Here is a 22,353-nt window from a genome sequence, read left to right on the forward strand (position 1 = left end):
GAAATCCCATTCAGATGCCGCGGGACGGAACGAGCCTTTCTCTCTCCTACAGTGTGTGTGTGTTGGACGGAGGCTTAGCTCTGCCCTGCTGGCTCCCGCTGAAAATACCTTAACTCTCTCTCTCTCTCTCTCTGTGCTCTCCGCCTCACATTTCAACAATTCCTCCCGGTTTCCCGCGGCAACCTTTATGCCGCCCGGGGAGCAGAAAGCCGTCCGGAGCAACGGCCGAAACACGACCGAGGAGGAGGAGGAGGAGGAGGAGGAGGAGGAGGCTCATTCAAAACCTGGACCGAACTCCCCAAGAACACAAGTTCAGTTTCTAAAACCTTTTTAATTTAATTTAATTCGCTGAAGTGAAGAGAAACACAGACAGGAAGTCAGATTCAGCTTCTCACATGACGAGGTCACACTTTGAACCGAGAGCAAGGAAAGTGTGTGTGTGTCTCTAAGTGAAAGTGTGTGTGTGTGTGTCTCTAGTGAAAGTGTGTGTGTCTCTAAGTGAAAGTGTGTGTGTCTCTAGTGAAAGTGTGTGTGTCTCTAGTGAAAGTGTGTGTGTCTCTAAGTAAAAGTGTGTGTGTCTCTAGTGAAAGTGTGTGTGTCTCTAAGTGAAAGTGTGTGTGTCTCTAGTGAAAGTGTGTGTGTCTCTAGTGAAAGTGTGTGTGTCTCTAAGTAAAAGTGTGTGTGTCTCTAGTGAAAGTGTGTGTGTGTGTGTGTGTATCTATGTGAAAGTATGCATGTGCATGTGTATCTCCATGGGAAAGTGTGTGTGTGTGTGTGTGTATCTATGTGAAAGTATGCATGTGCATGTGTATCTCCATGGGAAAGTGTGTGTATGTGTCTCTAAGTGAAAGTGTGTGTGTCTCTATGTGAGTGTGTGTGTTTCTATGTGAAAGTGTGTGTGTGTGAGTGTATCTATGTGAAAGTGTGCGTGTGTGTGTCTCTAGTGAAAGTGTGTGTGTGTGTGTGTGTGTATCTATGTGAAAGTATGCGTGTGCATGTGTGTGTGTATCTCCATGGGAAAGTATGTGTGTGTGTCTCTAAGTGAAAGTGTGTGTGTCTCTATGTGAGTGTGTGTTTCTATGTGAAAGTGTGTGTGTGTATCTATGTGAAAGTGTGTATGTGTGAGTGTGTGTGTTTCTATGTGAAAGCGTGTATGTGTGTGTGAGTGTGTGTGTTTCTATGTGAAAGTGTGTGTGTGTGTGTGTGTGTGTGTGTGTGTTTTGACAGCAGTTTGTCAGATCCTTGTCAGAAAACAAATCCGTTTTTCTTGGCAGCGTCTTCACTGACACAAACACACACACCCCTCACACACAAACACACACACACACACCCCCCTCACACACACACACATACTCCCCACCCCCCACCCAACATGGAGGACTGGTCCTCGTTGCCATAGCGACACCTCAGAGAATGCCAAAGCCCCCCCCACCCCCCCCTTCTCTCTTTTCTTCTTCACTCTCCAGCTCCAGAATACATTAGCAGTGGTGGGTCAGCAAACTGATTTTAAAAACTATTAGAGCTGAAACAACTAGCCCATTAATTGATTGTCAGAAAATTAATCGATTATAAATTTGATAATCGATTAATCATTGTCGTCATTTATCAAGTAAAAACAAAACATTTGCAGGTTACAGCTTCACAAACACTAAGATTTACTACTTTTCTCTCTTTCATATCATTATTACGTAAAGTAAACAACTTTAAGAATAACTGGGTTCTGGTTCTGGTGATTTGTCATTATTTTTGACATTTTAGAGACTAAATGATTAATTGATTAATCAAAAAAATAATCGATAATAAAAATTAGTTAGTTGCAGCCCTAAAAAACATATTTTTGTATTAAAGGTGACAACAACCGATATTCAGTATCGGTATGCCCAATAATTCCAAGTATTGAGTGATCTATCTATCTATCTATCTATCTATCTATCTATCTTTACATTCCCAACAAACATGACACTTTCTCAAGTTAGAGGAAGCATCACATGTCTCATGGATGTCATTTCTTATCACTAATGTCTTCTTCCTGCTTGCTTGAGGCAGAAAGATGAAGGAAACTGTAAATCTCTGTTCCTTCATATTCTTCTTCATGGCTTTTCACAGCCAGCGGTGTGCAGGAGGAAGACGAGTTCAACATCCAGCCAGAGCAGAACAACACTTTCACAACGGTAACAAAATCACATTAAAAACCAGAAAACCAGAATAGAAACTATAATCACCAAGATCAGATGCAGCTGGACGAGTTTGTAGTGTTCAGATTTTTACTTCCAATTCATTTGAATGAGGCAAGAAAATAGACTGAAAACTGACATTTAACACGTTTGGGAACAGATTCAAGGGTTTTTCATAAGACTCAGACGATATTTACATTGTATGGATAATAAAGCATCTTGAATCTTGAGTCTCAGAAATTAAGCAGACTCCACCGCTGTGGATAAGAACCACATTACAATGTAAATGTAAACACAGCACCAAATCATTTAATCCTTGAGTAATTACAGCTGGAGTGTGCTGCAGCCTCCCTCGCCCGCGGGGCAGCACCAGCAGCCTTCACCCAACCCACACCGGGACAGAGCGTGCTGCAGGAGCTCACCACAGCGGGGGGGGGGGGGGGGGGCACGCCGTCTGAACCCGGAGGAACGCGGACCGCACGCTGAGCCCGGACAAGCCAGAGACTCACACAATACACCTTTATATGACTCGGGCTCATCAATAGATTGCTAATGCTTCCCTTCAGCCAAACCCTGCCAAGACAAACACACACTGTGAGCTGCATGGCAGGTTAGACCGATGTGTTGATCTGTCGATATGTCAGACTGATATCAGTCTTTTATTAAATATCACATATCACCTCTGATAAGATGGAGGTTCCTTGGAGGTTTTATTTATTCAGTCAATTTTGAATCGTTTGTTTTTATGTATTTTATGTATTCGGTGTATTTAATGTGTTTTGTGTATGGTCTATCATCTTAAAAGTTGCACTGAGACAAATTCCTATCGACTTTGTTGACAAGGCAATAAATTATCGAAGCTTGAAAGTTAATTCTTCATTTATTAAAGTTAATTCTTCAGAGTTTCCTACTATTGAATAGGTGTGTGTGTGTGTGTGTGTGTGAGAGAGAGAGAGAGAGAGAGAGAGAGAGAGCTGCTAATCTACCTAACAGAGTTTCATTAGGCTTCAATAGAGACTTTTATTAGTGTCCCATGGATTAAATGCTATTTCAGGGACAATCATTTTTTATTTATTTTTATCTATTTATCTATTTATCTATTTATCTATTTATTTATTCATTCATTCATTCATTAATTCAGGCATGGTAGTGGTCAAATTTAAACATGAATACCAGCACTAAATGTTAGGTAACTTTAACCTCAGTTTGAAAACTTCAGTATCCTTTAAGACCCGTATCAGTGTCAACATGAACTGTTGCTGTGAACTCTCCCTCTCCACAAACCCACGTACAGTATGTGATGAAAGTGTTTGTTTGTGTTGGACGGCCTGAACTGAGAACAGACTGAGGTTGGTAATTCCCACAAACTGAACAGAGAGTGGCACTGGGTGTAGTGGAGCAGCGCTGGAGCCAGACGCTGGAGCCAAACACTCTGCAGCTATTCTGGGCTAAGCATGGCAGCTGATTCAATTATCATGGACAGCAAGGGAGAGAAAACTTAAAAGACGGCATGTTAAGTAATCATAGGCGATAAGATTATCCTAAAAGTGAGAAAATGAGGCTGAATAGATGGATGGTCAGTTCATTTTACTGACACGTCTGAAGCTGCCAGGCTTGTTTAGGAAATTGTTAAAAATAGACGTAAAGAAAACTCTGCGGAGCGACTTTCAACGGCAGAAGATTTCTCTTCCTGCAAGACTTCAAGCATAACTTGATTTGTTTTAGGGCTGCAACTAACAATTATTTTCATTATCGATAAATAGATTAATCATTTAGTCCCCATCATGAGTTACCACAGCCTAAAGTCATTCTTAAAATAGTTTACAGCAAATCGTAGCTTTTGTGAAGCTGTAACCAGCAAATGTTCGGTACTTTACTTGATTAAATAACTAAAACGATTAATCGATTAATTTTCTGTTGATCGACTAATCGTTTGTGAGTTGAACAGAATAACCTTCCAGGAAGAAATAATTCACATATGAAAGAAACGGTTGCAAGTTGCACCCGAGAGAAGAGTTAGTCTGTGGTGTTTTGTCTGTACTGCAGGCAGGAGGGCAGCTGGGAAGGAAGTGCCTTGCTCGTGGATTCAAACTGACAATGGTCTGTGTGTGTGTGTGTGTGTGTGTGTGTGTGTGTGTGTGTGTGTGTGTGTGTGGGAGTGACAGACACACGATTACCTATGTTTTCATTTGCTGCTAATGTGCTGAATATCTTCCCAGACTCTCAGTTTAACTTAAGTGGCCGCAAGTTGCTGCATGTTTCAAATTTGACATGTGTGTGCTAAAGCAACAAGAAACTTTGATTTACTGGTAATTTCTCTTTGACATTAGCTAATCAATCACTCTTTCATAATGAAGATATAAGACACGCCTTCGGGCAAAGTTTTTGTTAGGAGTGTGCCCAGTATGTACGCCTCAAACGAACATCTGGTTAAGAGAAATCACTGCAGATACTTTCCTGGCTTTTCAGTTAGTGGTGATTGTCAGTTTTGATCTTAATCAACACGTTTCTAATCATGAGAAGGTCTGACTGCTAAACTTCCTCATCGAAGTGCAAATACATCCAGAGTCACATTTACAGCACCACGGCATACTGTATTATCTTAAACTGTATTATCTTAAACTGTATTATCTTAAACTGTATTATCTTAACTCCTATTCTGCAACAGTGATGCCTGAAGAGCCAATACATTTACACTACCAGTCAAACGTTTGGACACACCACATTTTTCTATATTTTTACTATTTTCTGCATTTTAGAATAATAGTAAAGACATCAAAACTATGAAATAACACAAATTGAATTATGCAGCGACCAAAAAAGTGTTAAACAAATCAAAACTATCTTATATTTCAGATTCTTTAAAGCAGCCGCCCTTTGCCTTGATGGAAAGGCAAAGGCTTTGGAAAGAAATTCATACATAGGATCAACTTCACTATTTATATTTGTCTAAGAAACTCATTTCAAGTAGAGCTGCAACGATTAATCAATTAATCGATTAGTTGTCAACTATTAAATTAATCGGCAACTATTTTGATAATCGATTACTCGGTTTGAGTAATTTTTTAAGAAAAATAAGTCACAATTCTCTGATTCCAGCTTCTTAAATGTGAATATTTTCTGGTTTCTTTACTCCTCTATGACAGTAAACTGAATATCTTTGGGTTGTGGACAAAACACAAGAGATTTGAGGACGTCATCTTGGGCTTTGGGAAACACTGATCGACATTTTTCACCATTTTCTGACATTTTATAGACCAAACAACTAATCGGTTAATCGAGAAAATAATCGACAATGAAAATAATTGTTAGTTGCAGCCCTAATTTCAAGCATTTAAGACAAAATGGCTTTAAGAGAATGAAAAACACTGTACATTCGATCAGGTGGGTCCAAACTTTGGACTGGTAGTGTAAGTAATAACTAGTGTGTTGCTTGGTAATAATAACTATAAACACGAGGGCTGAATTGAGCTGAAACGACTGAGGACATGAAGAAGACAACTGTACAATACAGTCTGAGGTATTCCTCTCAGTGGAAAGCAGACAACAGATTTCCTAACTGATATCACAAGATAGGTATTATTCTGTGAATGCGCCAAATATACAAACAGGAAGAGTCACTGAACAGATTCCATATCTCATGAGAGTCAGCTGAAGAACATAAATCATGAAAATAAAGAGTGCAGAGAGTTTGGTCTCATCTTGATCCTGCTGTGCCATCCTTTTGTTGTATTTTGTTGTAGGCATGGGCCACAAAAAGAAAGGGGCGGGAACTTCCCTCCAGAGGGAGCAAATGAGGCCCTTATTGTCATGGCAACCGTGATGATGGACAGGGACAAAAGATTGGGTAATGGTTACCCAGTAAGCATGAGTGGGCAATGTGGTGATTTAGGCCCGGTCATCAACAGTTTTCAAAGGCATGCTCTTACTTTCACCAGACCTGCTGAGTTTATAAGTCTTGCTTTCAGTGCAGAGACACGAGTAAACCATAAAAATGTTTTAATGCTGAGGAATTAGTCTGATGAGACAGAGAGATCTGCTCATGTGAATTATTACCTATTTAAAAAAATGTCTGCAACAACATATAAATACAGTTCAAAACAAGATTCTGCTCAAATGAATGTGGGGTTGCAGTAGTTTAGAGAAGTGGTTTATAATGATTTGAATCCCTAGACCTGCTGGGGAAATTTGGCTTGATAAAGGGAAGGGTAAACACTTCCCCTCCTACCAGTAGAAGACTGTGGTTGTACTGGGCAGCTGCCAGGTGAAAATGTGTGTAACTGTGTGATTGTGAAGCAGAGCGTTGCTGAGAAAGAGCAGGAATGCTCAGCTGACTTTCCCTGGAAAAAAAAGGAAGGTTAAAAATGGATGTATATGTTATGAGGGTCTTACCGGTGACTTTTATCTTCATGGTTGCCTCAAGAGGCCTGTTGTTGTCCAGGTCCCTGCTGAGGGTCAGCTCGCCGGTGCCTTCCTTTAGGATCAGCAGTTTCAGCTCGTTGCCCTCCACAAAACTGTAGAGCAGCTTATCGGACACATCCGGGTCCTGAGCCGGCACCTTACCAATCACACCTGCCGGAAAGCTGTTGGACCTGTTGGTGACGTAGTTGTTGAAGATGATCTCAAAATCCTGTAGGACGGGGTTGTTGTCGTTCACATCCAACAGATGGATGTGAACGACGGCCCGGCTCACTAACGGAGCCGATGTTGCTTGAACGATGATGGTGTACTCCATTTTGGACTCGTAATCTAAGTCAGTGAGGGCGATGAGGTCCCCGTTGAAAATATCCAACTGGAAGACTTCGGGAACATTTCCCTCCACGATTTGAAACAGGATTTGTGCGTTGGTTCCCTCGTCAGGATCTGTAGCGGTGATGCGGGCCACAGTGGAACCCACAGGACTGTTCTCCATCACATACACATCCATGACGTCTTTCTCAAACACAGGTGCGTTATCGTTGATGTCCAGGACAGACACCTGGATGTTCACCACGGCTTTGAGCGGGGGGACGCCCTTGTCCACAGCAAAGGCCTTGAGGCTGTACACAGGCACGTTCTCCCTGTCCAGTTTCCTGGCTGTTCTGATGATGCCAGAGTACGTTTCGATGTAGAAGTCCCCATCTCCATCATCGCCACCTTGAAAGGTGTAGCTGACTCTGCCGTTGGAGCCGGAGTCCCGGTCAGAGGCGGAGATCTGAAGGACGCTGGTGTAGACTGGAGAGTCTTCCAAAACGTTTCCCTGGTATAGGTCGCGGGCAAACTGAGGTGCATTATCATTAGCATCCAACACGATGATCTCTACATATGTGGTGTCCGATTTCTGGGGAATGCCGTTGTCGCGGGCAATGATAGCTAGTGTGTAGGAGGCCTGATCCTCATAGTCGATCTCTATCTGTGTGGTGATGGCGCCTGTGTCAGGGTTGATTTTGAACTGAGGCACGTTGTCCTCCATGACGTAACTGATGCGTGCGTTCTCTCCCGTGTCTTCATCCGTGGCGCTGATCACGACCACGGTGGAGCCGACCGGGCGGTCCTCGCTGAGCATCACCTGGTAGTTCGCGCTCTGGAACACGGGCCGATGGGTGTTAGCGTCGGTCACGTTGATGTAGATCTGTGCCATGTCCTGCCGTGTGCCGTCTGAGGCGGTCACCATCAGGACGTACTGCCGCTCCTGCTTGTAGTCCAGCGGCAACGCCAAGGTGATTAAGCCCCCGGCACTTTGACTGGTGATGGAGAACCTGTTCCTTGTGTTGCCGCTGGAGATTTGATAGGTCACCACGCTGTTGGCGTCGCGGTCGATGGCGGACAACATCAGCACGCTGGTTCCAACAGCAGCATCCTCATTGATCTTTAAGTTATACAGCTTCTGAGTAAATGTGGGAATGTTGTCATTCACATCGAGAACAGTCACGGTGACGCTAGCTGAGGAGGACATGGCAGGAACCCCGTGGTCTACTGCTTCGACACCAAAGGTGTAAAACTCAGTTGTTTCCCTGTCCAGCTCCACACACACTGTAATCCAGCCGGTGTTGTTGTTGATGGTGAAGGGGAAGCCTGGAGCCGTGTCTGTGAGTCTGTACTCCAGATGCGAGTTGTCGCCGGAATCGGCATCGATGGCCTGGATGTGGATCACGGAGTAGCCCACGGCCACGTTCTCCAGGACGGTGGCTTGGAACGGAGTGCTGACAAACATGGGGGCGTTGTCGTTCACATCCACGACTTGAACGACCACCAGTCCGGTGCCGTTGATGAGAGGAGGCCGACCCCCATCCTGCGCTTTTATGCGTAGATTATACTCTCTGATCATCTCATAATCAAGAGGGTTGATAACATCGATGACTCCTGTCGGGGAGTGAATGTAGAACTGGCCCTTCACGTTACCACTGATAATGCTGTAGTGCACTTTCGCGTTGTTCCCCTCGTCCTTATCTGTGGCTTTCACCTGGGCCACTTTGGTATTCACAGCTACGTTCTCCAGCACCTGGACTACATACCGCTTCTCACTGAACTGTGGGTAGTTATCGTTCTCATCCTCCACAGAGATGTACACTGTGGCCGTGGCACTGCGCGGACCCGGGTCTTTCCCCTGGTCATTGGCCTCAACTATCAGCTGATACTGGGACAGGCTCTCTCTGTCGGGCCTCACTCTGATTTTGACGAGCCCGTTCCTGGGGTCCATCTCAAAGCCGGCGTTGTCTCCCTCCTCGTTCACAATCTTGTATATCATGTTAGCGTTGGAGGGAGCATCTCCATCTGTGGCCCTGATGGTCAAGACCTCAAAACCCACTTCCACGTTCTCCCTAATGCTGACCCTGTACTCCGTCTGCTCAAACACCGGCCCGTGGTCGTTGGTGTCACTGATGGTGATGGTGAGGTACGCGGTGGCTGACCTCTTGGGCTTTCCGTGGTCTGTAGCCGTGACTTTGAAGACGTGAGTGTCCTTCACCTCCCTGTCCAGCGGCTGCAGAGTGGTGATGCTGCCGCTGTCCAGGTCAATCTGGAAGTAATCATTGGACCTGCTGTCGAACAGAGCTTCCATGTCGTACTCGACCCTGCCGGCGTCCCCGTCGTCTGAATCCAGGGCTTTGAGCGTGATGACGCGCGTCGCTGCGGGCTCATTCTCCGGCACGGACACTTGGTAGTTGGGCAGCTGAAACTGCGGCGCTGTGTTTGCTGCCCGTCTGTTGCGTTTAGACCACAGATCAGTAAAATCCCCATGAGTGAACGGAGAGGCAGGACGCAGTTTGAGGCGCACGGTGGCGGGGGGGCTCCGAGCGTCCCGCACCGTGCAAACCACATCCAGCTCACCACGCGCATCAGACCCGAGACATTTGGGATTAAAACTGCCATTATGGAAATGTATTTTATGCCCTCGTGCCGCACAGGATGGATGTAAGTCGCTGGTAGCGCGGACAAAGTGTGGCAAATGTTTATGAACGCTGATCAACACAATATCCGTAGACAGACAAGGCGACGGCAGCAGGCTGGAGAGGATGTTCATGTAAATATTGTGCTCACTTTTAATGCGCTTTCTCCTGTATTTGATGAAACAAGCCCGGCCGTGCAGAAACACATCGAAACGGATCAGAATGAAGTTTTCCGAAGTTGCGGATCGGAGTTGCACATACAGCGGGACGGGGTTCCTCGGCAAATGCGCACAGTCCAGTTTCCCTGAGAGATAAATAATCCCGTTTTGCCTTTTGATATCTATGAAGTGACGCACATACCTGGGAGTCAAAGTCCTGTCTATGTTATAAATCCAACCGGGTCCGACGGATGCATTTGCCAGAACGGATCCAGAGCGCAAACTATCCGAAACGTGCAGGTCAAAGCATCCAAACGACGGAACACGCGAAGAAAAAACCCAAATCCAAAGCCAGAGCGTCTGTAAATCCATGGCTGAAACTCATGATAACCTGAGAACTACACAGTCCGCAGAGGAAGTTTCTCTCTCCTCCTCTCCATGGCTGAGTTCAACTGATGTGCGGATCCATCCATCCGCTCCGCTGCCAGGGCAGTGCTTCCCAAACTGAGGCCCGGGGGCCTCCGGGGGCCCCTGATGGGGATCCAGGGGTCCCGGACGAGGGAGTCTACTCAGTTACTTCTCCCTATAAGGCTAGCAGAGTCTGTCTTCTTTCAAATAACTTCTCAAGACACACTTCTGCAGACTGGCCTTAACTGTTTATACTGTTTTAAATCTTTTTTGTCCTGTGCTTTCTATTAGTCTGCTGTCTGTCTTTTTTGAGTTTCTCTTGTTTTCTGTAAAGCACTTCGTAAACTCTTGTTTTTAGAAAGATGCTATACAAATGAAGTTTATTATTATTATTATCATTATTATTATTATTATAAGTTAGTGCAATGATGTATAATGATAACTTTTCATCAGAGGTTCAGTCTGCACCAACAGCAGAAATCCTCTCAGATGGATTTCCCGGGGACAAAACCTTACTTTCTCATCAAAATAAAAAGCTAGGAATGCCTCTACCCCCCCCCCCCCCCCACCCCACCCCCACCACCCCAGTCAATACAAAGCTTTCCTTAAGCTGGAGCTGCAGCAATCCCATAATAAAAGTTATCATGCAGCTGCTGCAGGTCAAACGATGCCACAGAAAACCCTTTAGTGACACCCTGAGATAAAAATAACATCAGACACAGTCAGTCCCTATGGGAATATTATAGAGAAGGAATGTGAGCCTTTCTACCAGGACAAATTAACTGCAGATACTGTCAGTCTGTTATGTTGTGTTGAAATGTGTGTTGTTCCAAACTGGATATTAGTAGATTATTTTCCTTCAGAGACGGACTCAGTTTGCATGAATACGATATCTACCTGCTTTATTATTCATTTCTCTCCATGAACTTTTGAAGCTTTTTGTTTTACAGCAAATTGTTTTAACAATACAGGACTGAAAACTAGTTTCTGGTGAGAAGTACTTGCATGTTACAAAGGCACCATCCTGCCTCCTAGTGGATATGTGTCATCATTACACTTTAATGAGACTCAGTTACTGACTGTGGTTCCTAAAGAAGTTTCATTTCACTGTTATTTCTTTCACTAGCAGAATGTGAGAAAGGGCAAGTATGACTGTTGTGGTCGTAGGTATAGACAGTTATCATTAATCTACTAGTGGTTCTCAACGTGGGGTCCGGGGACCACCAGGGGTCCTTGAGGGGGCTGCAGGGGGTCCCCAGTAAATTGATGAATTGTTAAACTTCAGCATTATTTAATTTACAAGAAGTTAACACAATTAGAGAATGTAGAAGAATGACTGTTTTGATCATAGTTTCTCTGTTATCTCTCTACCTACAATACAGACAGTCATGGAAATCTGGACAAAATCATATCTAACAATAAAAATATTCTCAGATATTGATCTGAGACACAAAATCTCATCAAATGGGGGTCCGTGGCTGTAATGTGGACTAAATTAGGGGTCCTGGATATGGAAAAGATTGAGAGTCACTGTACTAGATCATAAAACTCCTCTCAGATGGGATTACTTGCGTTACTTTCATCAAATGTGTCAAATGAGTCTAACGCAGTGGTTCTGTGAAAAGGCATCGCTTCGTTTTAAAGGTCAGGAGGCAAACAGGTTGAGACCCTCTGAGCTGATGTGTGTGTCTGGATCCTCGACATGGAAACACTGCTGAACACCTGTTGTAGGCTGCTGGCTTTACCTGGCTCTGTTAAGGCGTGAATGTGCCGGGGCATACGGACGAATAAACCGGATCCTCAGTGAGGCAGAAGTTTCTATGTTGTAAGTCTCTTTTGCTTCTTTTTTTACATGTTTTTAGGAAATGTTAGAACACAGAGAGGGACGTTCAAAACAGTTAAATTAACAACATTTATTCAGACATTTTGGACATCTAAGAGCAGCAAGACGACAAATAAAATTACAACACAATCAGGTGCAAGAAATCCTTGAGCGACATCACAAAATCAATTCCTTTTTGTGATTTAAAACACATAATACAGTTTAGTTCACTAAAGTATTGGCTGTTGACGACTTAATCATGAATTTAATCCCTCTTAACAGGCAGGTTTTTAGAAACGTTGTGCACTACAGCAGGAAATCAACTCCAGCAGGCAGCCGAACACTCGCTGCCAACATCCTTTACTCTGAGGATCCTCCTTCCTCCTCCTCTGAAAACCGGTTTGTCCTGCGGAAAGAAAAGTCCAGTTTCCTGTCCCGGCACAACGGAAATCTCACCACAGTTAGAAGGACAAGTTGATGAGAGGAGCTTCGTTCACGCCGTTTTCCTTCTTGTCTTCTGGACTCCATTTGATCAGAGGAGAGCTCAGGTCAATTAACTGTCAACAGGAAGAGAACAACAGTTAAAATTAGTGGAATTGTAAAATGTAAAATGAGATGAGCATCAGAACGAATGGAATGTGTCAGGTTACAATACAATGATTTAAAGGGTAACTTTGGTATTTTTCAACCTGGACCCTATTTTCCCATCTTTTTGTGTCTAAGTGACTAAAGGGGACAACAATTGTTGAAATTGGTCCAGTATTGAGCGAGATCGCTTCAGCCGGCAGCCGCGAAACGAGCTGCGATGTAATCCGACGGGACAAATCGCACCGTCAATGTACGTCCACTAAAAGTTCTTGTTTTTGCCACTGACAGGCTCAGATTGTTATTATAAGTGTCTGACAACATTATGGAAAGGACCCTACAGAGAAATCAAATGTTTTTCTTTACCTTTCGCTTGATCCGGTCTGTGTGTAACTTCCTGCAACAACTCAACTCTCGCGAAACTTGAGCGAGACTTGGTTACACGGTGCGATTTGCCCCGTCGGATTACATTGCAGCTCGTTTCGCAGCTGTTTTTGAAATTGGTCCGCCAGAAGCCGGCTGAAGCGAGATCGCTTCAGCCGGCTTCTGGCGGACCAATTTCAAAAATTGTTGTCCCCTTTAGTCACTTAGACACAAAAAAATGGGAAAATAGGGTGCAGGTTGAAAAATACCGAAGTTACCCTTTAATTTGCCTTTGAAAACTGAAAACTACTAAAGCCCCAAAAGATTCAGAATTCTGAATTAGCAAAACAAAATCATCTTTTTCTGTCCCATTTGTTACTCTGAGAGAACTGTTACTGTTCCTGTTAATTACAATGTTGAGATCCTGACTTTGTCTGTAGCCACAAAACAACCAGACAGACACTAAAAATGCGTCCCCCTTTTTCACAAAGTCCAAAAAAACTCCTCAAAAAAATGTTCAATGGTGAAATTGTGTTTTTCAAAAGTTAAGCAGCGAGATTTGACAGAACCAGAGTGAAAGGAGTGAGAAGCCGGAGTGCCGGACCTGTTTTCCTCCCGCTCCTCCTGCGCAGGGCTTGGCGGTGCGGATCAGGTCCGGGGTGTTGGTCAGGTCGATCAGGAGCTTCTCCGCAGGCTGCAGAGTCGGAGCCGGAAGATCCAGCAGCAGAACCTGCAGGACGGAAGCAGCGATGCTTATAGAGCCAAACTGCTGCTCTGAGTTCTCCCCATCATCTTCTCATTAACATTACTCATCAGTTATAAGTCTGGATGATATTTTACTGTGCGTTTGGTATTTAATAAACAATTGTTGCAAAGTATTGATTCTTGCCGCACACCAAGTCTCTGGAAAAAGTTCCTTTATTTTCACTTCCTGATGCTTCATGTTCACTCTGGTTTTTCCTGCACTTGCCAGCACCCGAGTGCAATTATACATTTTTCACTGTATCTAATAAACAATCTTGACTATTTTCTAACTATAGCAGACAGCTATTCTGCTATAGCTATCCCTGCTACTTGCTGGGAAAAGTCTTTTCTCTTACTCCAACACCAGAGAAATGTGCAGCCAACACATTACAGCAGTACATCACTTACAACACAATATTTTTCCAAACTTATCAAGACCTGGAAATCTTTTTCCATACACTTCCAGACTTGACAGGCTGTGCAGGAAGCAAGGCAGCAGGATGCAGGTTTACTCTGCTGCCCCCTACAGGCTGCTTTTAGTGCAACTCTAAACCGCCTAAATGTCAAAATACAAAGCAAATACATTTTCCCGTCCTCCCTTCACATTAATGTCTCTTATGTTTTTCCTTCGGGTGAGTGTGCTATGTAAGGCAAGGCAAGGCAATTCAAAGTGCTTTACAAGGGCATAGAAATACATTGAAAATAGGACATTAAGATGACATTAAGATTGCAGTCACTGTAGATGGAGATATGTAAATGGGCGTGTCTCAGGCTCGGTCTCAGCCAATGACTGTCTCAGGACGGATGACAGCTGATTGACTCCTCTGCCTCTCTGAGAAATACTCTACTTTTTTCAGTAGATGTCATAATTTCCAGATAAGTCAAGTGTGCATGTGATGAGCTCATTGTTCATATGAGAGATTTTGAAGGGAAATGATGTCTGCAGGAAATTGTACTAACAGATACTTTAAGGCTTCATCTCTCCAGTAGATTTAAATGTTACTTTGTTGCATCCCACGTTAGCTGGATGTAACAATCGATGTGAAGAAGCTAACGTCCGTCCCGCTGTCAGCTGTGGGACAAACGGACGGTTATTTCTGCTGTCACAGACTTCTACCCTCTACTAGATAGTAATTTGCTCTACTACACACCCTCTGGTTTCACTTGACATTTTCAACATGTCAGCGCCCAAAACCGCCTAGTGATGATGTCAAGATGAATGATAGAAACCAATTATACTGACCTAAGCTGTGTGTGTGTGTGTGTGTGTCTCTACCTCGATGACTTCCTGTGTCTGGGTGTGTTGGTCCTCTGGTTCCTCAGTAGATTGCAGTTCCATTAGGTTTCTATTGGGCTCTGGAGCTTCCTGAGCAGCCTCACTGGGACTCGGCGCTCTGTCCAGGACCTGTGACTCGGAGGACTGGTCAGACTGGGCGGACTGGGGCGACTGGGAGACCGGAGGCTCGGTGCTGGTCGGCTCCTCTTCCAGGCAGAAAGGCTGGATGTCTGCTGGAGCCGGGCTGCTGACAAACAGAAACACACTTTTATACTGGAAACCAAAACCTAAACACTACTTTGAGACTATCGCCAAGGAGTTTTTAACTGATTTTTATCAACGGATACTTTCACCAAATGTGTTCTGCAAGCTGAAATGTCATTCAACATCACTACCAGATAGAGCTGTTTTTATCTTGTGCTTCCATGTTTTGGATTTTGCACACAAGTCTACAGTTGACCCAGCTGTCACCTGCGGCAGCTCGGCCTCCTGGAGGAGGCGGGCGACGGCCTGCCGGGCCGGGCCAGGCTGCCGGGCGTCATGGTGGGGATGCCGGAGACCCTGCGGCGCAGCGGGGTGGGGATGGCCGAGGCGCGCCGCACCTTACACTGCAGAGACCTGTTCCCGCCAGCGGAGGGCGTCAGCAGCAGCTCTGCAGCCGGGACCGCCGGCTTCTGAGGAAGACTGGAGGGAGAAGAAGAAATGTTACTGGTGACATCAAGACCAGTCCTATTTCTGCCACTGTGGAGAAACTCAAATTGCAAAATATATCCATCTTAATGAGTCATTTTGTCTCATTCGTTGAAGTAAACTGTTATTTTGGTAAAAGAATCATCCTGGTCATTTCACTGCTGTCAAAACACGACACTTGGTTCAAGACGATTCTTGAAACAAGTTGATTTGCATTGGAAACCAGTGAAATTACCCCCTCACTGTTGGGTATAAGTCTATAAACACTATTTAAAACTTTATATAAATCCAGTAATGTGATAAACACACACCCGTCCACGCTGCCAGCAGACATCAGCCTCTTTGGCTTCATGATCCGCGTGGCGTCTGGAGAGGAAACTGCTACGACACAAAGAGACAAGACAGCTTAAATCATCATGAGGATAATATAATAAACTTTCTATAAAGCGCTGTTCAAAACAGTCACAAAGTGCTGTACAGAAAATAAAACAAGAATAAATACAAGCTAATTGGATGAACTATAAACAGGGCTTCAGAAGAATAAAAGATGGAAAAGCAAGGAGAATTAAGTTAGTAAAACATTTACAGGACAGCTGGTCTGTGCTGTGTGTAAAACCCTCTGGGTCTTGAATGAGGATTCATCACATGGAGTTTCATTCCAAAATGTGATACTCGCCACTTGAAAAAAGTGCCCACTACTCTAAAGGATTGATGACATTAATTAAACCAGGTTATTGTGTTCACCTTTATGGAGAGCAGGTGACTTAAGCCCTTTGTTAACAAAAGGATGAGAATTTTACAAACTGGATGGATCCTCTGGGCTTTATAATACAGAGTAATAATAACATAGTCTAGAGTATTCAGTTTGTAAAATTTTAAAGTGATTTAGTTTGTATAATTTTACATGTATGCACATAGAATTATATATACTACCAGTCAAAAGTTTGGACACACCTGATTGAATGTTCTGTGTTTCTCATTCTCTTAAAGCCATTTTGATCTAAAGGCTTCTGCTTAAATGCTTGAAATTAGTTTCTTAGTCAAATATAAATAGTGAAGTTGATCCTATGTATGAATTTCTTTCCAAAGCCTTTGACTTTCCATCAAGGCAAAGGGCGGCTGCTTTAAAGAATCTAAAATATAAGATAGTTTTGATTTGTTTAACACTTTTTTGGTCGCTGCATAATTCCATTTGTGTTATTTCATAGTTTTGATGTCTTTACTGTTATTCTAAAATGTGGAAAATAGTAAAAATAAAGAAAGAGGTGGTATGTCCAAACTTTTGACTGGTATTGTAGCATTTTAAAATAGAACAAATATTTCTCTTCAGGTTTAGGCAAGTGAAACTGAAACCCCTCACCGTCTGTCCGCCGCAGGCCCTTGACCGGCCCGATGGGCGTCGGGGCGACGAGGGCTTTGGGTTTGGGCTTCGGCCCGGCTTGCAGCTTGGAGGGCATGCTGGGTACGGAGCCGCTCCTCTCCATGACCCTCTTGGCCGGAGTCGGGTTGAGCGGGTTGGGGAACGCGGGTTCGGGTCTCTTCACCGGCGTGGAGCGGGAGGCTTTGGCCCAGTCCGCCTCAGAAAGCTTCCTGGCCTGAGCAGAGAGGGAGCGCCGCGTCGCCGGAGGATCTGCCGCGGCGCTGTAGACGGTGGAGCGGCGGGTTTTGGGGGCGTTGGCGCTGGGATTGGCCAGTCTGCTGATACCGGTGGAAGCACGACCGCTGGGACCAGTTATACTCAAGTTCAGAGAAGTGTTGACTTTGCCTGAAATGACAGAGAAAGCTGCATTCACACACACATCGTGTTCTGGTCGGTTTATTTTCCTGGACAACATCGACAACGTGAAGAGGATGATGTGGATTTGGCTTCTTCTTCTAAAAAAAGTTATGATTGACTAACTACCAAGTAGGAAATTTGTTTTTCCGTTTTATCTGATTGCACATGAATGCACCATTCCTCTCTGTCAAACTCGGAAATGTTTTCCATGCAGAGACACCCACACAACAGAATGTACGTCTCCGCCAGAAAATAGTCCCTGAAGAAACGATTGTTTTACGAAATAAATTCAACACGTCCACTACTGCTGAACCCGAGCATGAATGTTACCTGGAGCAGCAGAGAACTTTAAGGTAGGTTTATCACTGGTATGGTCCTGTAACTGAAGACCAAACCCAAATCTGTGTAAAGCCTGACATCTAATAATGAAAAGCACGCCACTGAAATGTGTCTGAAATGTACATCCATTGCTATTTGAATCCATGTAACTATAAAATATACCTTACCTTTCCCAGTAGGGGACACAGACAGACTGGAGTTGAAGCTGGACACCGAGGAGGAGGAAGACGAAGTGTTTCTCCTGTCCGTCACTCTCCTGGTCTGAGGAGGCGGGGCTTTGACAGCTGACGGGTTCCGCAGGCCGCTCTGCAAAAAACACAACGAGGAGCGTGAAACATACAGATAGTGACAGCCAAGATTTTTTATTCATTTTCTATTTCAAAATTCAAGCCCTTAGAGTGTCACTGCAACTAATATCACTATATGGCTGTCAACTGGACCGGATCACTGTGTAGCTCAACATTACTCTTCACAACACAGGATAATAAGTGGAAGACCTAAAATACTTTTACACCATACTCCACCCAAAGTTACTGGACGATTCTCAATTGTTTCAAGAAGTTTTACAAATCCTGGAAATTAAACCCATTTCCAGGGTGTGAGAAAACACAGTTAGTAAGTAAAATGTCAAGATGGTGATTGTATGAAGAGTCGATGCTTTGCCAATGGAAAAGTCAAGTGTAGGAATAACAGTGTGTGTGTGGAGGGCAAGAAAAATGTGCCTCTGAATGATGAGGAACAAGCGGGTTACCTTGGTGGGCGGAGCCAGAGCCCGTCTGCCCAGCAGGCTGGAGTTCAGGGAGGAGTCGCTGACATCAGACGCCACGCTGGCCGAGTCGGACAGGAGATCCTCGCAGGAACCCGCCCTGCTGGACGAGCGACCGGCCGGGCTGCGCCTCAAACCCACTGCAGCCTGAAAGGCAGATTATACAAGAGATTATACACTGGGATTAGTTCCAAAATGTGAGGCAGCCATTTGTATAAAACATTCAAAATTGTGCTTGAAAATGTTGCACAAGAGCATTTTAAATTTCTAGGGTTAGGGTTAGCAATGTGCCTCAGCCTTGGTTGAAACTGCCAGGTAAGTGTTGGTGAATGTGTAGGGAGTGGTGGACGATGCTGGCCTTACTTTGCTTGGCGGAGGCAGCCTGCAGGTTTTCCCAGCAGGTGTGGGTCTGGTCTTGGTGGAGGAAGCGGCCGGAGCTGCCGGCTTGCTGGGCAGCACGACGCCGACGCCCAGCCCCGCTTTACCTCGCAGCGCCATCCTGGGCTGAGTCTTAGCGCCCCTCACAGGACTGGAGGTGCTGAGACGGGCCTTAGCAGAGTGGGCAGCCGCACCCGAGTTCACAGCGCCGCAGCCCCTGACCAATCTCTGCTGAATCGCAGGCGGCAGCTGCTTCATGGGACTGTCCTGCACACAGAAGGTCTCCCTCTTGATGGGGCTGAGAGCGCTGACAGGCTGGCTGAACATGCCCAGTTTAGCCCCGGTGTCCTGCACAAAGTCCTCCTTTGTTTCTTTGCGGCCGTCGGCCGTCGTACCGTCAGTCTCCTCCCTGTCCGGCTGGTTCTGCTGGCTGCTGTCCAGCTGACCGGCTAGTTGGTGAGCTTCCTGGCAGATCGCCTCAAACTGTTCTCCTGTGAGCGGACTCCAGCTCGGCTCCTCGGCCCGGGTCGCCATTCCCGCGGAGATACACCTCTCCTTGTGGCTGACCGGACCCACAAACACCTCGTCGTCCTCATCTTCTCCTCTGGAGCTGTAGAGCGGGACAAAGGGCTTTAGCACATCATGTGACAGCTGAAGTGAGATGCATACAGTGTATAAACACCCAAGTGTCAGGACTTGAATATTGTGACTACAGTGATAATGGTTCATAAAAAGCACTCAAAATGATGATGACATCTAACAGGAGGAAGTGAAGTCCAGTTTATTCCTACAGCTCTTCATCACTGCCTGTCTCAAAGGGCTTTACAGAGAGCAAGCCAACCTAGATCTAACTGATCAATAATCCATTACAGAACAAAATGATGCAATACAGTATGCAACGAAATAAAATACAAGACACAAAATAACATGCTACAGAAAGTAATGTGAGGCGAGCCTACCTGGCAGGTGACAGGGAAACGTCAAAGTCAAACTTCTCATCAGCCAATGAGAAGTAGTCTTGGAAAAACAGAAAACAAATGGACATTTATTAATGACACGTAACATGCAGAAGTGGCTATTTCCCCAAAACAACACACGCTGTCTTGTTAACGTTAGTTTTCCACTGTGTGTTTGAGCTAAACTTACCGCTGTTAGCATGCAGATCCATCCTCCTGTTTCCACCTTTGTGAGAAAACAAGTGACTCTTCCAGCTGAATGACAGAGCCGAAGCAACAGAAGATATAAGTTAACGTTATTATTTATAACGTCCCCTTTTCTTTTCTTTTACTTTGCAGTCCAATGCTAGTAGCTGGTTAGCTAGGCGGACTGACCGCACAAATGATACAATTCAAATGTAAGCTTAACCAACCAGCACCATTTCTATCTTGATTTAAAATTGATAATTTTGATAATTAAATGTACGCTTAGTTTGTTAAGTTAGTCGGTTAGCTAAGCTACTTGCTTGCTAGCTAGCATGTTTGGTCAGCTAGCCAGTCAACTGCAATTCAAGTAATGACGGTAACTTAACACGTTAAAACGAGGATTTAAAAGCAAAAAAGATAATACGGCAATTAAAAATAGTCACATAGTGTACTATCTTAATTCACCCGAAAGGAGCCAACCTTCAGTTATAAAGCAAGATTATAAATCTGCGTTTCCTTCGTAAGCAACACAGTTCAATATCTTCCTCGAAAACATCGCATTTACAAACTTTTCAAATTTGCTGCGTTCCTGGTCACGTGGTGTGCGACGTGCTTCACCATTGGTTGAAACCGCATCGCGGAAGTGTCTGTGCGGTTGTGGGGATTGTAGTCCACTATTTCCTTAGTGGACTACACTACATTCTCCCTGTCATGTAAAGAAACGAGGGGGATGTTTCCTTACTGGAAAGATAAAAAGATTTAAATTTAGCTAAATTGACAGAATATATTCTGCTTCTTGTTAGATGTTTTCTGTTTCATCCTGACCAGAACTACAACATTGTGTACAGACTGCAGCTCACACATTCAGTCTGTCAGAGCCATGAAGTATTAGATTAACTCTATGAAGTATTATATTATTATCAGAACTATTAAGTATTATATTATCAGTTAGCGTTAGAGCCAGGCTGCTACAGCTCACAGCCATCATGGAGGTAAAACAGTAAAATCTCCTTCTGACTTGTTGCCATATAAACATACAAGTCTTATATAAACTGGAGCTGCTGCAAAACTGTTGTGTTTCCTGGAAAAGTGGGAATATATTGTAAGTAGGCTACACAATATTACTGTGTAGGTACTTAATAAAAATCATAAACTTTGAATGGTGTAACAACACGTTTTAATGAAGCCAATCGAATGGTGTGTTTCACTGCTGTAAGTACATTATGTATTAGGGAGATTTTCATCAAGTACCTACACAGTAATATTGTGTATTTACAAAACATTTCCATAGATTAATACACAAGTTAATACACTGGAATAAGGCTATTGTATAGAAAAGTGTTACTGATGCATTTGCAGAGTGTATGCAAAGTATGATGAAATTCATTTGGTCCAGTTATACAGAAGGCAGATGTTATTCTGATGGTTTACTGACCAGTTCAGTATAGTAAAGATAGATATAAGCTAAAAATTAGATTTTACAGCATGCCAAGTCTCCCTAAAGTAGCTTTGAATGGGCATCACATCTATAACTATAAAGATTCAGCATTCGCACTACAGATCTCTGTGATCAGTTCCTCAGCAGATGAAGCATCACTGCAGAGCGACCGAATGCTCCGCCCCCTTCTTTCTTAGAGCTTTAATTTGATTGGTTGAAAATGTTTTATTGTTGTTTCTGCATCCAAAAAATCGCTCTGAAATCGAAACAGAAATATAGCTTTAGTTCTGGATGCTTTTATAGTTATCGTAGTGGGAGCACAGACACGATTACTTATTTTTATAGTTATATTTATGTTTATAGTCATTGTTCTAGATGTGATTTGGCCTTTAAAGTTATTTTCTACATTATAGGATATTTCAAAAAGCAGGATCATCAGTTTGTCACCTAGCAAACCTCAATATTTCAATGAAACTTCATAAACCCAAATTCATGCAAAAGAGAAGAGCATTAGGCTTTCTCTTCCTCTTACCGCCACTGTGGAACATCATGAATTTTCTATCAATCAGAAACGATTAGCTGGCATCTGATCTGCTGATCTGCTGAAAACTGTGAAAAATCATCCTGGTCTGGAAATTGTTCAACAATTTTAATGAGTTTTGTTATACATCTTTGAACCAACAACAATCTATAACATTTTTTTTTACAAAAAGGCTAAAATAAAATCCAACATTCCACTTTTTACTTGAAACACTTTTCTCTAAAAACATATATCTGTAAAGGATAAAAATGACTTCCCTCCCTCATTAATGTTGACTTACTACATATCGCCATAGTCATCGTCAAACCCTTAATTTACCTCAACATAAAACTAAAATCGGTACTCAAACATTAGCGTCCCGTCCTGGACTTCAGGGCTAGTGACA

The 22,353-nt window shown here is 43.9% G+C and overlaps 2 protein-coding genes across 2 annotated transcripts in view; both read right to left on the minus strand.

Moving 5' to 3' along the window:
- The window catches only part of LOC139919910 (cadherin EGF LAG seven-pass G-type receptor 1), a 65,980-nt gene extending 55,909 nt beyond the window's left edge, over positions 1–10,071 (minus strand). The window contains exon 1 of the mRNA XM_071909787.2: positions 6,567–10,071. Within this exon, the coding sequence (XP_071765888.2) occupies positions 6,567–10,071 (3,505 nt within the window). The remainder of the gene's footprint in view (positions 1–6,566) is intronic.
- A 1,969-nt stretch (positions 10,072–12,040) lies between these two features.
- On the minus strand, positions 12,041–20,275 carry gtse1 (G-2 and S-phase expressed 1). Its single transcript, XM_071909780.2, has 11 exons — positions 19,994–20,275; positions 19,807–19,864; positions 18,833–19,457; positions 18,455–18,616; positions 17,871–18,009; positions 16,948–17,352; positions 15,899–15,968; positions 15,369–15,581; positions 14,898–15,141; positions 13,482–13,607; positions 12,041–12,486 (listed from the first exon to the last, which is right to left on the minus strand). The coding sequence occupies exons 1-11, from the start codon at positions 20,013–20,015 to the stop codon at positions 12,391–12,393; spliced, it is 2,160 nt and encodes a 719-aa protein (XP_071765881.2). The 5' UTR covers positions 20,016–20,275; the 3' UTR covers positions 12,041–12,390.
- Between the last annotated feature and the right edge of the window lie 2,078 nt (positions 20,276–22,353).

This window comes from Centroberyx gerrardi, chromosome 4 (genome assembly GCF_048128805.1).
Source record: "Centroberyx gerrardi isolate f3 chromosome 4, fCenGer3.hap1.cur.20231027, whole genome shotgun sequence".
NCBI lineage: Eukaryota > Metazoa > Chordata > Actinopteri > Beryciformes > Berycidae > Centroberyx > Centroberyx gerrardi.

What these genes read in the sequence shown, in the direction of transcription:
- gtse1 (XM_071909780.2), bottom strand. Translation starts at nt 20,015, where the DNA reads ATGGATCTGCATGCTAACAGCG. An exon ending in GGCTGCCTCCGCCAAGCAAA is followed by an intron (nt 18,617 to 18,832) that starts GTAAGGCCAGCA and finishes TCTGCCTTTCAG; the next exon opens with GCTGCAGTGGGTTTGAGGCG. An exon ending in GGGCCTGCGGCGGACAGACG is followed by an intron (nt 15,969 to 16,947) that starts GTGAGGGGTTTC and finishes TTTGTGTCGTAG; the next exon opens with CAGTTTCCTCTCCAGACGCC.